Source organism: Ammodytes marinus, assembly GCF_949987685.1.
Source record: "Ammodytes marinus genome assembly, chromosome: 2".
Taxonomy (NCBI): Eukaryota; Metazoa; Chordata; class Actinopteri; order Uranoscopiformes; family Ammodytidae; genus Ammodytes; species Ammodytes marinus.
This window is the reverse complement of record NC_137231.1, coordinates 27,185,751-27,203,219: the sequence shown is the minus strand read 5'-3', so window position 1 is coordinate 27,203,219 and position 17,469 is coordinate 27,185,751. Positions and strand designations below refer to the sequence as shown.

The window sequence follows — 17,469 nt, the reverse complement described above, 5'->3', positions numbered from 1 at the left end:
CACACACATACAGTATACAGTATGTCAAAGAGGTGAATGAATGAATCTGGATTAGTTTTTTTGTGAGGGTTTTTATGGGAATGTGGATGTTTCCGATCAATTTGAGAGGAGCCTATAGTTTGAATGTTTCACAGTTTTTCATTAAGTGTGTCGTGCGGATGAGGGACTGCAATTGAAAATTTTCCTGTTTTGCTAAATCTGGTACATTGACATGATGGACTGTGGTGCTAGTGTTAATTAATGTGCATTGTCCCTTTCAAATAAATACATTTCAAATCAGTGTGCGACTCACACTGGTCTAGTCTTGGTCTTGGTCACGACATGATCTCGGTCTAGACCAATACTACCTGAAAGTAATATAAAAAAAAGAATGAGAGAAAGAGCAATGTATGCTGCAATAGCATGGTAGTAACTTGTTAAGCTGTGCATTTAGTCTATGTGATAATTGGTATACTCTGTGTAGTAAAACTTGGGGAAACTTCCCTAACTTTTGTGTTAATGCTGCACTAAAGTAAATCACGGACTCAGAATCTCTAAAGGGCTCAGCATGAAACTTTAATCCATCTGTCCCACTTCAGGGTAATTTCCACACTCTCAGAAGTCATAATCACTGACACGGATGTGGCCTTGAAAGTGTGTCCTTTAACAGTATCGGTCACACAGCCTTCTCTCCACACAATACGCTCCCTATCTCTGTCTGTCGGGCGGCAGCAGGTCCCAGTCCATCCCCACCTCATTAAGCATATGTCCCATTTTCCATTTCAGACAGGAGATAGCGTAGAAGTGCACACAAAAGCACTATTTTCAGGCCCATCTCGTCTGAAAGTCTAATGAGAGCGGATCAAATATAACTGACACCAAAGGGGAGACAAAGGGAAACGTAGCCCTGGGTGTGAGATGAGGCCAGGCAGAACAATGGACCTGAATGAGCCATCACTGCGGCGGCACGGAGCAAGACCGAGTGAATGCAGATGATTCTGTAATGAGGGATTAAGTGGTGGATTATGGGTCTTTATTAAGATGTTTCTGATCCTCATTAGGCTGAATCTGGTATCAGGGCATCGATTCCCCGCTCACTCACTCGCTGAATGGGCCATTTCTCTGGAGGAAGGAGACGAGAGAAAGAGGAAAGAGAAAGGAAAGATACAGAGACATGTGCTTCTCTAATCCTCCTCTGAGGCATGCAACAAAAACCTATATGTATATGGAGGTATCTTGTTGGAGAGAGGCAGTGATTTATACATACAGTATATGCACCGAACAGCAAACGATCCTGAAGACAATTATTGCACAGATTAATGTTTAATGGCTTTGTGACTGTAACTTTGACACAATGTAGATTGTGATAAGTAGCATGTCACGTTTCAACTGAGTATTTGTTAAGGTCCAAAAACATTTTGCCTCTATTTTATTCAATAACTAGTTGTATGCGCTCGGGTCAATGAGGCCAAAATGGGAAAATGGAAGTTCAAAACATTTAGTAAAAAATACTGTATATGTATTATTATGTATTTATAATCAGCTGTACACAACTGGAGGAAGAGCAACACGCTTTTAGCTAAATGCTAATAGAAGCATTCTAACAATGGCATTGCCAATGTGCAAAAGTTAAGCAGGTTTGGTGTTTGCCATGCAATATTATTGTCTTTCTAATTAAACCAGGGCTGCAGGAAACACACAGTCAAGCAGAAATAAACCCAGGCGCTCCAAAGACAATATTTACATCTCAGGACAATTAGAGCTGTGTTAATACATTCAGAGAATCTGAGCTATCCCCGTATTTATGTGACAATGTCCAAGTTTACTATGCAAGACTCTAGACACAACGGTTTGAATTCCACTCAGAATTAGACTAAACTTCCTCTAAGTCTGTGCAAATGTTATATCTGACAAAGAGCTTATTTTAGAGCAGGATGGCTGCAGTATACGGATCACTGCTTCTCAATCAGAAGGCTTCACAGATGGTAACCAGGCCTATTGCACAGAACACAAGGAAATCTAACACTTCAACATTGAATATTCAGTTTTCTGAGTGCAAGGTCTGAGACATAAACTTGTCTGTGTGTGTCTCAAACCATCTTTGTACAAAAATGTTAAGGTAACAGTTTGTGATCTCGTATTATATTGCCTAATATGTTGCCCATATTGCCCACATATAAAGTATATAGATGGCTATATGCTTTAAATATGGTTTCTGACATGCAAATCTAATCTATGGTATACATCATACCGTATGTGAGGTTGATTGCGTTAAACCCAGTGAAGTAAGGGTATGAAAATCAACTCAGGACCTTTTTGACATATTTTCTACATATTCCCAGTATAAACTTCATAAATATTATATATTATCTATAAGATTGCATTATTATTATTATTATTATTATTATTATTATTATTATTATTATTATTATTATTATTATTATTATTATTATTGTTATTGTTATTGTTATTGTTATTATTATTATTGTTATTGTTATTATTATTATTGTTATTATTGTTGTTGTTGTTGTTGTTGTTGTTGTTGTTGTTGTTGTTGTTATTATACATTTCTGTAAATGACTGAAAACTAAATGGCAAACTTGAGATTATAAAGTTGTTGTGAAAATGTGGATGGGAAATCAGAGTTATAAGCTAATATGAATGAGAAACCTTCTCAGCTTTGTCTAAAAACCAACATCCAGCAATGGCAGTGTTTGTGGTGTTAACTGTGTGACTAAGAGGAAAGACTTTAGATACAGAATAAAAAACTATGACATGAACACATGAGCGGTTTCAGGTTGTGACAGATTTATTCAGTGCATAGAGTGTTTTCTAATAGCAGGAGTCGGTGATGCGCTTCATGCTCATGAACCTCATGCCGCTGCCGCCCATGTTCATGAAGTTCCTGTACTCTCCGGGCCTCATGTACATCATCCTGCCTCTGTACTGGGGCTGCTCGTACATCAGCCAGTGGCCGTCCATCACGTTGCAGGACATGCAGTTGGACATGCGGTAACGGTCCATCACGTTGTCACAGTCGTCCATCAGCTCGTGCATCTGACCGCCGAAGTTCTCCCTCTCGTAGATCTTCATCCTGTAGTTTCCCCTGTACTGTTGGGGGGGGGGGGGGGGGGCACAAGAGGAGTGGGGTTAATACGATTGATTCAATGTTTTTTTTTTTAGCATGGGCTCTACAAAGCTTGCTATATGAATCTAGGGGGGTGACTCTGAATAGTCGACTATTCGACAATTATGATGGAAGGAGCCCGATTTGACTGCCAATCCCACAGTCCAGTGTCACAAAATGTGGTTTTGAAGCAAGGATCATTCTATAACGGCTATATAGCATGTTTAAAGTCTGATTCAACATGGCATTGCTTGGTTTCTTCAATAAATCATGATACATCACCTATTGTGATATACATATCATCCTGGCAGTGCGTGAATGGTAGACCAAGTCGCATTATATTACATTCTTAGGCCAAGTCAAGAAGACAATCTACAGGGTGTTTTATCCCCTTTATCTGGTGTGGAAAAAAATTAATGCCAATTTTGCAAATGATAATATTAGAGATATTGTGTGGAGTGTGGAGATGTGGTCTACAGTAAATCTAGCCAGGTGTGAGATCTTACCATGGGGATCATACGGCAGGACCTGATGCCCTCGGTCATTCCCATCATGCTCATGTAGTCGGCATACTCGCCCCTCCTCATGAAGTACTGGTTGCCCATGAAGTTGGGGCGCTCGTACACCATGAAGCAGCCTCTCTCCACCCTGCAGGACTGGCACCTGCTCAGGTAGGAGGACATGTCGGGGCAGTCGCTCATGCACTCATAAGAACGACCCTGGAAGTTCCTCTCCTCGTAGAAGATAATCTGAGGGAGAGAGAGAGAGAAGGGAAAAGGCTTTGGTTATATGTCAAGCACAGGAGCCATGTTGTAGAGATGTATGTTGCACATCATAGAAGTATTAAAATATTACTGAAATAAAAAATGCATAAGACTGACCTTGCTCATCATGTTCATGCCAGAGGAAGTCATGTTGCTGGTCAGTGGGTTGCTGCTGCTATGCTGCTGCTCTTGCACTAAACTGTACTCTACCTGGTTTAACCCTTTGCTTTTATACCTGGCCCACCGACAGGCCCTTTTGTCTAAACCCCCTGAGCCAGCAACAACGTCATAGAAAGGCACAGAATATATGGAAGGATTGTCCATGATTCCAGGGGCCACCGACATGGTTAGAGGGGTAACACACTTGACATGGGGTATTCAGTCACTGTTTTGCTAGCAACAACTGTTTCTGTTGTTGTTGTTTTTTTGTTTTTGTTTTTTTGTTCTTGACAAAGAGTGTGTTTTAAATATTTGACTTCAGTAGTGTGTGGACATTTTTTGAACGTGTTAACTTGTATAGGTTACGTGAAAACACCCAGTGACATGTAAATCCAAAAGCACAGTAATAATAATACTTTCTTGAAAGCTTAACATGGTTAAAACAATATAATAATATTGTAGCGAAACATGCAAATGAAATATGTGATTTTGTGTACACAAATAGGATAACACCCAGTAATGTTTGGATTAAAAAAGTAGCAAGGTGTCCTTTGAATACATTTAAATATGTAGAAACATGAATTAAAATACATTTATTAGGGCAGGTGGTTTTAATAGATGTAAGGGAAATGGGAATACATTTGAAAATGTCATTTAAAAAAATTAAATATTTTTTACTTCTTCTTAAATCATTTGAAATAACTTGATCATTTTTGTGTGTATTTTCAGTTTATCGTCATACATTTTACTGATTAAAATAGAAATGTGTTTTATCCATCACACATTGCCAGTCAAAGTGTTCAACTGACATTAAATGAGAAAATAAATATGAGGAATACCTTTTGCTTGTTTGGAGGTATTCACATTGAGCAATAATTTTTTTCATGCTATATTTTCCTGGCTTATGTATTCAATCGTAGGTGGTAAGTGGTAGATAATCACCAGACAGGTGATAAACACAGCTGGTTTGTGTTGCATGTGCTTCCACCTCCTCAGCACCGCGTGGCGCTGTGGCACGCGCTCTGCTCTCTCTTCTGACTGTCTTGTCTTGGTTACAAAATCTGTTGTCAAACGTTGCTAAGGAAGTCATCAAGCTAAGGCTACTTTACCTACATATATTAGCCACTCTGAAAGTAAACGAGAGGTAACTTTACTACATCTTGAAAACAGTGAAATCACTGCATAAGCTGACGGAGAATACCAACATTACCTATGTATTAATACAGTCAAACGTTAGCTCGGCTAGCCTTTACATCGCTAATATTTAGCTGTATTTAGCTAATTATTATGAGCTCGCTAATGTTAGCGTTTTATGTGTAAACTTGAATTGTATGCTATATGATCATTTGCTACGCTAAAAGTGTATTTAATTGCAAGTGTTAAAAATAAAGCTTCCTAACTATAACCTGAAGAAACATAACTTATTAACACACTTCGCTAATGCTGTTAACGTGGCTAATACTCAATTTCAATTTAACAAGCTTTATTAGCTGCATAAATGTAATAACACAATATTGCCAAATATAAACATATTAATACATGTAAAATCCCATAGCTATAGTTATAATCATATAACTAAAGTAGTAATAAAGTAAATTCAATTTAAAAATTTAAGTAATAAAAGTTTCTGGCTTTACTGTGTGGTAAACAATGAAGATGTCCCTAGATTTAAGCAATAAACATATGTACATGTATAACCGGATATATGTAATAGTTTATTCTACACCATGTCTCCTGTGGCAAGTTAACTAACTAAAATAATAACTCAATGTATAATTTTGTCTGCTCCTGTGTGTTCAGGTGTGTGTCAGTGAGCGATGAGAACGCTCCATCCAGCCGACCACAGCTGGTGTCGGACATGAGGAGAGGATGACTGAGGATGGAGAGGAAAATCCCCTCCATCGGTCCCGAGAGGCTCCTGAGAAAGGAGATTCACTTGTCAACGACAGCAGGCCACTCAAGCCCTCTCTAGTCGACGCCAAGGCCTGCAAGGAGGAGAACAATGACGTCCTCAAACTCACTGCTGCTGCTAAGAACAAACAGGGAGAGGTCAGTCCATACCAGCCTCGGCCTCCGTTGCTTCCCAGGCATTCAAAGACCAGCAAAAGTGTCTCGGCGGAGGGGGCTAAAAGAAAAACATGGAGGCTGAGGAAGAATAGCCAGGATAGTTTGAGCGACCCGGCTGGGATTGGTTCATCCACAGACTCGCTCAAAGAGGAAAGGACACCTGCCACTCCAGATGGGTTGGTTCTGGAAGGTTCTGCCACCGTCAGGAGCGACTCCAAAGTGACCAAGCCTTTACATATTGGGCTTGAGAGTGGTGGAACTCCTGGTCTGGAGACCTCAGGCAGGCACAGTCAGTATCCTCTTTTTCAATCTCTTCTTAAGAATCACTATTAACGTTTGACTTTTATTTAGCTCAGGATGTGGTTTGAATGGGAACAAATAAGATAGAATTTTAACATTAACCCATTTAGATGAGATCACATGAGAAGTCTGCGTGTTTTGGATGATGTCATTGCTTATGTTTTTAAGACACATGACTGATTAAATGCAACAGGATTCTCAGAAATACACATGTGGAAGTCAGTTTTCATTATTTTTCTTTTTTTTCATGTTAATGAGTCATGGCAGTGTCATACATTTAAAGTTATTTTTCATAATTTTTTTGTTGGCAAAGGCAACAATTCATAGTTAAAATAATCGTTGTATTGGATCTTATTCATGTGTTTTATTTTGAAACACCACAGGATCCCCAGCGTTGAGGGCCAGAGGGAGAAGTCTGTCTGATAATGAAAGCAGCCGTCCGTCCAGCCAGCAGAGCGACCCCACCGACCGGAGGGTGAAGTCTGCCAAGGTGCGCCTGGCTCCGGTGCAGGCCACAGGGCCACTGCCCCCGCTGGACAAGAGCCTTGGGTCAACCTCTTTGGAGGCTAATAGGATTAACAGGGACTGTTTGGATTATGGCGTGTTGGCCAGAGGCAAATCCACGGACAGCAGACTCCACAGGAACCTGAGCGACAGCCGGCTTCTGGACAACATTGGGTCGGACAGCGCCTCTGTCAACTCCATGAGGTCCACCTGCAGCGTGCTCAGCCCCATCAGACCACAGGATGTCAGGAACAGGTACAGTGGAAGGGATTGTAGACCATGTAGATAATGGACCCGGAGTCCCTCTTTAAGCTGCATGTTAAGGCTCACTCTTTAAGGTGTCAGAAGGCTATTAGAAGCTCTCTTTCACGGACACCTGGAGTTAAATTCTTCTCATTTAGATGTAGGCAAGTGACAACCTGACAATGAAAGGAACTCTCGCACACTGTCTCGTTTTCTGCTGACGTATTTATTCTAAGAAAAGCAATGTTACAGTGAAGATTATGAAGATCTGTGAAAGCAGAATCGTTGCTTTTCTTATATACAAAAAAAATAAAAGTGTCAGAAAATAAGAATTCCTTTCACTGTTATTAGGTTTACCCTTCTCCGACTCACCAGTGACACACAAAAGTCTATTTTTAACTTTTTAATTATTCCTGGAACATCTGAGAGAAACTTGCTTCCTGCTTTTTCCTCCACTGCCTCCTGCCATGCGACTTGGCTGCCAGTAGAAGTGCTAATGTTTCCTCTCCCGTGTGTATTCTCTAGGAGCTTTCTGGAGGGCAGCGTGCTGGGGAGCGGAGCCCTGCTCGGGGCCGAGGAGCTGGACCGCTATTTCCCCGAGAGGAAGTTGGGCGTCTACGTAGCCACATGGAACATGCAGGGAGAGAAGGTAGGGTGGGAATCATGATTCTGAAGCTTCTGACAGTCCAAGAACTTCAAACTTCTAACCAAGTTTCCATCATTTCCTAGGGACTCCCTGGCAACTTAGATGATCTCCTTCTTCCCACAGACTCTGAATTTGCACAAGACTTTTATATTATTGGGGTCCAGGAGGGCTGTCCTGACAGGTACATTGTGTTTCATTTGATCGTGATTACGAAATAAAGATGAGTTATCAGGGCTGTGTGTGTGACTACTGTGTATGTGACTGTGTGTGTGCAGGAGGGAGTGGGAGACCCGTCTTCAGGAGACTCTGGGACCTTACTACGTTATGCTTTACGCGGCGTCGCATGGTGTTTTGTATCTCACCGTATTTGTCAGAAGAGACCTCATCTGGTTCTGCTCAGGTCAGTCCCAATTCATATAATACAGGAAAAGGAATGATTATGGAAAGCTTAGTTGATATACGCGCTTTAGAAGTTGAGATTTGTGGTTCAGAGAATTTAGATTTTCTTTTTAAACTAATGGCCATTAAAGATGCAAGCAGACAAGGTTTAGTAAAATAATCGCCTAAATGTACATTTTGGACCTATTATGTATACTAGTGTGAAAGAAGGCATGTGATAGAAGCTAAATAGTCAAAAATCTCTAGATGTACCAGTTGAATGAGAACAAATTATGTATTTACCTGCCATGCCTCGCTTTAAATAAGTCCAGATGCTTCATCATTTTTAGGCAAAAGTATTTTAATGTGGTGACAATGTCGTTTTTGTTATGTGCACTGCATACACGTTTTTTGTGAAAAATGTGTGTGTGTGTGTTTGTTTGTATTGTACTGATTACACTATTATGTCTCTGCCACTCCCTACAACATTTGTCCTGTCGACCCATGCAGAGGTGGAACATGCCACGGTCACCACCAGGATCATCTCTCAGATCAAGACCAAAGGGGCTGTGGGAATCGCCTTTACCTTTTTTGGCACTTCCTTCCTCTTCATCACATCACATTTCACCTGTGAGTAGTGAGGGGATTTCCCCAAAGTCAGGCAGGCTGCAGGGCTGAGGCAGTGATTTATTACAGCCAGAGGCTCTTATCAGGAGAGCTGTAGCTAGGCCTGGTCGGAGATTTGTACTTAAGTTTAGGAAGGATGTGGCAACATAGTGAAAGAGTGTCAACAGTGGGAAATGTGTCTCTTCCACGTCTAGGAAAAAGTAATGGTATTATTTAAATTTTTCAGCATATTGGCAAGCTTCTTGTGAATATTAAATACTGTCCATACATTGTCTAAGAGGTAATTTATGAGTTATTCCATTCCCTGTTTTTACGCATTCCCTTAACATGTTATTCTGTTCTTCTTCCAGCTGGAGATGCCAAAGTTTACGAGAGAATACTAGATTACAACAAGATCGTGGAGGCTCTTGCACTACCGAAAGGCCTTCCAGACACCAACCCTTACCGCTCCACATCATGTAAGACCCTTGAAAAACATGTTCAAACTCTGTTGTAGTTAGTTTTACATTGTGTGTTACAGTATCATGTTTCTCAAACATGTCATATTCAGGCAATGAATGGGATAAATATTATTTTATGTATTTTCAGAATTTTGCAATCTTTTGGTAATGAGTCTTTTTTCATTGTAGCTGATGTCACCACAAGATTCGACCAGGTCTTTTGGTTTGGAGATTTTAACTTTCGGCTGAGTAAGCCCCGTGTGTTCGTGGAGAGCATCCTGAAACGTACAGTAGGCGGTGAAATGGGCCCTCTGTTAGAACATGACCAGCTCTCCAAGGAAATTAAGGATGGTACGCATGCACTTAGGAGGCTAAATCTATGTGAGTTTTCATAGAAGTACATTATTGTGCTTGATTGATTCTCACCCTGCAAATGTACTTATTCTCTCCCTATAGGTTCAATCTTTAAAGGGTTCCAAGAAGCACCAATACACTTCTTCCCCACATACAAGTTTAACTCCGGCAGTGATACCTACGACACTACTTCTAAACAGAGAACGCCATCATACACAGTGAGGAAAAAAAAAGAGAAAAACATAATCAACTGCTCTGTTAATTGTTAATATGACATCTTACATCTCTCTCTCTCTCTCTCTCTCTCTGTGTTCACAGGACAGGATCTTGTTCAGGAACAGGCAGACGGATGACATTAAAGTGCTCAAGTACACCAGCTGCTCCGGCATCAAGACCTCCGACCATCGGCCCGTCATCGGGGTCTTCCAGGTCAAACTCAGGCCCGGCAGAGACAAGTGAGTCTCATTGCAATGCAAAAACATTATGTAAAATAAGGATGCATGTATGAATTGTATGGAAAATGTATGGATTTCTCTCAACAGCTGGTAGTTTTACAGTAAACCAGCTTTTTAAGGGTTGTGATATATAACAATGCTTAATACAAGTTTATCTATAGGTGCAGTGTGTAAAGGGAATAGACACCACTAGATGCCGCTTAACACTCCGCTATTACACACTGTACCTTTTACAAGTTGCCTTTAAATATATTTCAGGGCCCGTTTCCTGTAGTACTGTACACAATTTAAAATGCACTCGGTTTCTAGTACAGTTAGAGGAGTTTTATCAATAGCAGCATGTGTAAATCTGTGCGAATATATGAATTTAAGTAATCTTTCCTTTATTTGGACTTATTTTAACTCTGCTGTGTTGTATTTGTCTGTCTGCGTGTTTGTAGTATTCCCCTGGGCGCGGGACAGTTTGACCGAGGCTTGTACTTGGAGGGCATCAGGAGGAGGATCACCAGAGAACTGAAGAGGAGGGAGGCTATGAAGAACAACAGTAGCAGCACCATCTGCACCATCTCCTAAAGCCCTTGAAACAAACTCTCTCTCCAATACCAGACCGGACCAGCCTAGACTGGATCCAACCGTGCCAGACCTGGGTAGTAAAAAGCCTGACGGGCTGAAAAAGGACCAAAAGGAAACCACAGTTGTCTTAACTACACGGAGCCCAGTGACCATAGTGCGCCCTCTGTTGGGCATTGTTACTAGTGTGCATGTGTGTCTGTAAGTCCTGGTCAAGAGAAGTGGCTGTACTTGAGGGCAGGGACCTTGAGGCCAGACAGACAGGGAGAGGTTTTGCAGACAGCAGTGTGGCCTCTATTTATTCAGCCCTCTCTACTCAAACATGACTGAGGTAGATGAGAGGCTGACGTCGTGGCTTACCCTTCAGTCACATGATCCAATGTGAACTGATTTAACCTCAAAGGCCTCTGTAACCGCATCCCGCTTTCTAATATATTTTGTATGCGTTAAAAAAAACAAAAAAAACATCATGAACCACAACCTTTAAGTTTTTTCTGAATGCTACATCGGTGTTTAAATGCCTTGTTCATTTTTCATAAAACAGCTAACCTAACAATTCCATTTGTTGCCATTAGTGGATTTTAACTTGAATTTGTTTTGTTTTATGTTGAATGTGTTGCAGGAGATACAATGCGACTGAGGGGAGCTTGAGATCAAATATGAGCATGACATTGTTGAATGCTACAGTCAGGAGGTTGTAAATGCCTATTACATGCTATTCTTGAATTTCAGGGAGATCAACTGTATTTTTTTAAGGAATGTACTTCCTATAAAATAGATGGGGCATTTTATTTATACTGTTAACACCTGTCACAACTTTTCCACTTTATGGGCCAAGTGATACTGTGCAACAGACTGTAACTTAATGCCTTACCGCTCATCTGTAACTTTACATATACTATATACTGTCCATGTACTGTAAGTACCACATTAATGAACTTACATTCCCAGCATGAAGAGATTTCTGCTCCGAGGAAAAAGTGCCTGTTGGTCTTGTTTTCATTTCTTCAGGACCTCTTTATCTTCATCCCATAATAAAATGTTTTAATGTTTGTCGGCTAAAGTTTGTCCATTTCACTGCAATGCAACAACCCTTAAAATATAAATTTATTGAGGGAATTAATAACATTTATTTGCCAGAGTTGGTTACGGATAAGTTTGACATATTTGCTGTAGTGAGAAGCCGTTGAAATACAAGCAGAATAAAAACACATAGGTGTATTTGAGTGTTCAGAAAAATACAATTCTAAATATTTAATCTTGCAAATGTCAGCCAGTAAATTCACTCCAACACAGAGACTCTTGAAAGGAATAGTGCGACAGACTACATAGCAGGTGGACAGTTATTTATAGATGAGAGGTTCAACACTACGGTACCAAAACCTGACTACTAGCATTTTTTTAACTTGTTGAAGCTTATACGTTTTATCTGTACAAAAAACAAAGTTTTAAAACGTCAATTCTCCAGCAGAAAAAGCAAAGATGGATTTCCCAAGGTCAAACATTTCCTTTCTATTATCCCATTCAATATTGGGGTCTTTTCCACGGGGTGTCCGAACAACCTCAAACAAAAATAATAAAGCAGGTTTCACTTGGATTTCAATTTCTTTACAGTGTATCAGACACGATGACATAAACCATGATCTCACTCTTTAGGAAAAATTGGATACAGTTTGACGTGAGCCTTGTCACATTTATCCAAAAACATTACCAAATATTCTTTAATTAATCATTTTACTATCTCTGTATTTTGTCTCCTGTGCCAGTAAAGGGAGATTAAGTGCTGTGATATAAATAGTAATATTTTCAAATTTTTTTTTATCAATCCACTTTTGAAAAAGAGACGTGTATACAATGCTGGGGATGTAAGCTACTTAACTTCCAATATATTTTCACAATGTGTAACATTCATTCAAAAACATCGCAGGTTGGTATTAGGCTTTTTTAAATGGGAAATAAACGAAATCAAATTTTAATTTGGGCTTTTTTTGGGTGGATTGTCCCTTTAAAACTAAGCACCTGCAAACCATCCCAGTACATAATGAATTATGGCTTTCTGCCGACAAACAATAAATACAGATACTCCAACTGTATGAAGACTAAGTTTACTGTAGACTAAAATGTAACCTTGCTTTTAAAAATTCCTGCTTTCAGTGGAGAGCCCGGGCTCTAGTCCCCTCCCAGAGTGAGCTGTGTCCGGGTCTGTGGCGGGAGGGAACGATAGCTGAAATCTTCCAGTCCAGTTTATTTACAGTGGTGCTTTGCCAGTGATGACCGGCTCAATGGTGGCGAGGGGAAGGGGGCGGGGTCTATCGGAAGAGGCGGTACATGCGGGGCAGACGTCCGTCCTTGCTGGACAGGGCGGCCTGGATGTGTTCGTAGGAGGGCATCTCCGTCAGGTCTCCCAGAGCTGCTACTGCCGGCTTACTGCGCAGCATCTTGGTGGTTACCCTCTTAATGTCGCTGGATGTAACGTTGCCTGGAAATGATTTGTTGAAAAGTAATTAAATAAATAAGCAAGACAATATGGTTTATATTTTTCCTCTTTCCTTGCATTTTTTTAATGATGATTTTAAGGCCATGAGTTAGGATGAATCACCAAGCGACACAAACAAAATGTTGTTCAATACTCACTAATTAGATCGCACAGTTCATGTGGCAGCTTTCTCTTTCCTGTGGAGAGAACCTGGCGACCGACGTCTTCAAAAATAACCGGCCGCGACTCAAGGTTCATCATCAGCATGGACTTGAGTTGAGTCTTGGCCCTCTCCAGCTCCATCTGGACATAGAGGGACACATACGAGGAAAATGGTGCATTAGCTTTGTTTCTTTAACAATAATCAATATTGCTAAAGTTGTGGTGAATTGCCCTGATGGTGAAACACAGCCATTACCTCTCCTGCAGTCCCGGCCATCTGAATGAACTCCCTGGTTATTATCTCCACCATTTCCCGCACCTGGAGATGAATGCATTTAATCAAAAGAATATTGATTGATAAGAAATAAATGTTTTGATGTTAAGGCACAATAAGACATTTGAGCCTGTACAAACCTGTCTGGGGTCTGCACTGGCATGGATACACAGCAGACCACTGTCCTCATAGCTGTGATGGTAGGCGGTGGCATTGTACATCCAATGATGCCTTCAACAGACAAGGAAAACCAGAAGACAATAAGTAATTTTGGATTCTGTTATATTAATTATATAGTATTATATTTTTATAATAACATAGTGCTGTTTTATGATCTGAAATCAATCTGAATGAAGTTTTATTTACCTGTTGAGCACATTCAGGTACAGGCGGGTGAACATGCCTTTCCCAGGTCCTCCTGCAGAAAAGGAGCCACCTCCGCCCATCATCATGTTGAGCACCGCAAATGGGATGAAGTCGTCCTCCTGTGAAAGGTAAAACACTTTGTCTAATTGGGAGCTGTGGCTAACATGTATCAGGCACCTGACTGCTGTCTCATATACAGCCGGCCACTGCAAACACCCACCAGGAAGGAACAGCTCTCCAGGCCGATCATGATGTGGGTGAGCTCTGGGATCGGGGTGGGGCCAAGGCTCACGTCGGACATATCCTTCTCCATCTATCGGATTGAAATAAGATGTTGTTAGCCTTTCTTCCAAGAGTGACTGCTGCACAAATAGACATACTTCCAAATCAAAGCAACTGTACATGCATGTTTCAAACAGGCACTGCACTAGTTTGTTCTAAAATGGGATTTTGGTTAAATGGATAAATGCTTTAAAAATATATTTATGGCAGTTTACGTGTGCTGCATAATTTGGTTATTTTGAAACAGCAACAATGTCTTGTTCCCTATTTTAAAATAGGAAATTCTGACAGATTAAAGCGACCCGAAGAAATGTTTTGGGGCCAAATCTTGCACACCAGTGACTTTCAAACAATTAAACAATTGAATGACCTTGACGATTCCCCCGGTGTACTGTGCTACTGAGAGGTCCACGTTGGCCCCTGTGCTCGTCCCCCACACTGGCTTCACGTCCAGCAGGTATTTCCGGGCACAGTCCACCAGCTGCTCGTGCTCGATGCCCACTCCAGCCAACACCATGCGCTCAGGACAGTAGTAGTTACGCAGGTAGCTGTGAAGCACCGACCGGTCGATCCTGTCCACATTGTCTACGGGACAGAATCGAGGCAGTCCGACTGTGTTGCCTCGATATGCGGCCTGGAAACAGACAGTGAACCATGTTAAAAGGAAAAACAAAGCTACAATAGTCTGGTATTCTGGTGTAACAATTATTTTTATCTCAGGATGCCGTTTTCATATTCAACTTTCATGCTCTTCAGTCATACAATTACATTAGCTACAAAAATATGTGGCTGGTAGGATCTTAAAGAATTGATTTGTCTTTCTTAGTATATTATGTAATCTGATCTATAGATAAAAGGTACTGTAGTTAATATCAATAATGGGTTTCTGGTAATTTTGTATTACTATTGTCATTATACTAATAATAATAAAAGATTAAACCACTAAAAATGTAGTTTTCATTTAAATGCTCAGCTACACTGACCCTACATAATAAAAACTGCCTTGATGCTTAAAGGTTATGGATGAATTACACTACTTCTCTACACATGTAAACATTTAATGTGACTCACAGCGTGGATCATCTCAGTGAGTAAGGGTTCGGGGTCTGGCCTCATGTTCAGATCTTCTAACTCGAAGCGTACCGCCATTCTGGTCATCTCCATCTCTTCATCTGCATGTAAACAAACATGAACAAATCTCAGACATGCAGTGGAGACAAGACACTAATGATTGATTTGTCATTTGAAAAAAAAGGACGTACCCAGGAGGCGTGGATGGAGAACAGCATCAGAGAGAAGACTGACCACCGTGTCCAGACCTTTTACTTCAGCAGAGACTGCGTACATGGTGGTATCCCTACACAGGAAAATAAATGATGCATCACATACAACAGCTGTATTGATTCACAGGCTTTCAAAAGCAGAATGGCCTAGTTGACATGTAAAATGTTGTAATACACAAACATTTAGTTTTATAAAACCGAGACGAGCATTGGGCTGAAATACTGCATACCTTGATGTTTGGCAGTCACATATCCCCCCATGTTTTTCCAACGTGAGGAGAATTTCATCTCTACTCCCGTACTGAGCTGTGGACTAAAGAGAAAAACAGCCGCTGTCAACATTACGTCACAGCTCAAATAGCTTGACCTGAAATTTTGTCAACCAACAACAAATTTTATATTTACTTACAGAAAAAGCGAGTTTCTCTACAAAGTGTGCTATTCCACTCGGATACTTTGCTTCATGTCTGGATCCTGAATTGACTAAAACTAAAAAAAGAAAGAAAGAAAAAACACTTTTATCTCATTCACATACATCATGAAGACAAGTCGTTTCAATGATTTGCATCCTCTCTACTGTAACTTACCTCCAACTGTGCAGAATTGTCCAAACTTGTCTTGGGAGGCAACCTTGAGGCCATTTTCTAGAGTGGTGATCTTGGTCTCGTATTTCTCGTGACCATCCACAGATGCAAACACTGGCTTGGGGATCCCAGGCAGTGGTGAGGACAGGGAGATGTTCGGGTATCTGCCTCCGCTGCTGTACTTTCTGTAAGCTGCGATCCCGTATCTTGGAGAACAACAAAAGCAATGTTTGTTTAACATCTTCTCAGGACAGTTGTGTTGAGGAGCTTAAAGTATACCAGGGCTTCCCCAGGAAATCGGTAGGTTTAGTTGGCTGGACCCCATCAACAAACAACTTATCATACGGTATCATAAACATCGTTTTCATATTCAAAATATTCAGTTATTCCTCTCTGTACTTCCTACATTCGTATGCATTGCTATGTAACACATTGCATTCAGGCAAACAATTATATGTATACATTAAAAGAAAAAAACATATAGCCACAACACTGAGTTACCAATTTATTGTTTATTTTTAGATTAGTGAATTTAATGCATTTTTTTATTTTAGACTAGAAAGATATAAAGAGAATAGAAAAAAGTAGAAAGAAGTATGTCAAATACAAAGTATGTGTCTTACTACAATATAGAGCATATACAATTATAGCATAATGAAGCATAATTATAGGTGCAGTATACTACAATATTTACAAAATATGAGCACTAGAAATAACAGCTTATACATTATGCATCAAAAAGAACAGCAATGTCATATTGCAGTAAGTGATTTATACAGTTACATAATTGAATAAGTACCTTGATGTTTAAAAATCATACCACTTGTAAATATAACTGCATATTCTCTACAGCCAAACACTTAACTGGAAAGCCCTTATCAACATCCCAATGCCTGTCCGCTCATTTTAATACGCCATTTCTTCATGGTGTAACATTAGCCAACCTGACAGCTTGTTTAGCATGATGCTAACTGAGGAAGCTAATCTTGGCTGAGGAGGACGTAGAGAAGTTAGCGGGCTGCAGCTGTCACGCAGCGACAGCGGCGTTGAGGACACTGAACATACTGGTGGTGTCATGTTATCGCCATGCAAACCGAATGTAGTGTCAATTTTAACAGGGTGTATTTAAAAAAAAGAGTGTAACTACCTTTGAACGCGACTCCAGCCTCTACACCTCGACATGTGAGTCGCCATCTTGGATCCTTCTGTGACCACTAACGACGACCCGGATGATGATGAAAGTTCGGTGACGCACTTCCGCCAAACGCACGCACGCGCACTCACTTTTTTTGGTGTCATACTTTTTGTGGTAGCCTTTGAAACCAAAACAGTAGCCTACACTTTTTTATGGCTGCTATGCTATGTTCCATAAAGCTTTGGACAGACTTGGAGGATTGCATAGGTTTTGATTACTAAGACATGCCTAGAG

General features: G+C 40.6%; 3 protein-coding genes across 3 annotated transcripts; 1 reads left to right on the top strand and 2 right to left on the bottom strand.

The window, feature by feature from the left end:
* Positions 1-2,811: 2,811 nt before the first annotated feature.
* Positions 2,812-4,020, bottom strand: LOC307263921 (gamma-crystallin M3-like; the record flags this gene model as incomplete). Its single annotated transcript, XM_080045219.1, has 3 exons — positions 2,812-3,090; positions 3,613-3,855; positions 3,988-4,020. 3 exons carry the CDS (start codon positions 4,018-4,020, stop codon positions 2,812-2,814), a joined length of 555 nt encoding a protein of 184 aa, XP_079901345.1.
* A 1,070-nt stretch (positions 4,021-5,090) lies between these two features.
* inpp5e (inositol polyphosphate-5-phosphatase E) lies at positions 5,091-11,665 on the top strand. Its single transcript, XM_080041779.1, has 12 exons — positions 5,091-5,173; positions 5,830-6,385; positions 6,780-7,155; positions 7,669-7,792; positions 7,873-7,970; positions 8,065-8,189; positions 8,678-8,797; positions 9,145-9,252; positions 9,424-9,585; positions 9,691-9,806; positions 9,907-10,043; positions 10,484-11,665. Exons 2-12 carry the CDS (start codon positions 5,899-5,901, stop codon positions 10,614-10,616), a joined length of 1,986 nt encoding a protein of 661 aa, XP_079897905.1. The 5' UTR covers positions 5,091-5,173; positions 5,830-5,898; the 3' UTR covers positions 10,617-11,665.
* A 66-nt stretch (positions 11,666-11,731) lies between these two features.
* pmpca (peptidase, mitochondrial processing subunit alpha) lies at positions 11,732-17,247 on the bottom strand. Its single transcript, XM_080051726.1, has 13 exons — positions 17,188-17,247; positions 16,044-16,246; positions 15,866-15,945; positions 15,687-15,769; positions 15,436-15,530; positions 15,245-15,345; positions 14,544-14,807; positions 14,112-14,204; positions 13,892-14,010; positions 13,666-13,756; positions 13,508-13,570; positions 13,248-13,392; positions 11,732-13,092 (listed from the first exon to the last, which is right to left on the bottom strand). Exons 1-13 carry the CDS (start codon positions 17,232-17,234, stop codon positions 12,923-12,925), a joined length of 1,554 nt encoding a protein of 517 aa, XP_079907852.1. The 5' UTR covers positions 17,235-17,247; the 3' UTR covers positions 11,732-12,922.
* Between the last annotated feature and the right edge of the window lie 222 nt (positions 17,248-17,469).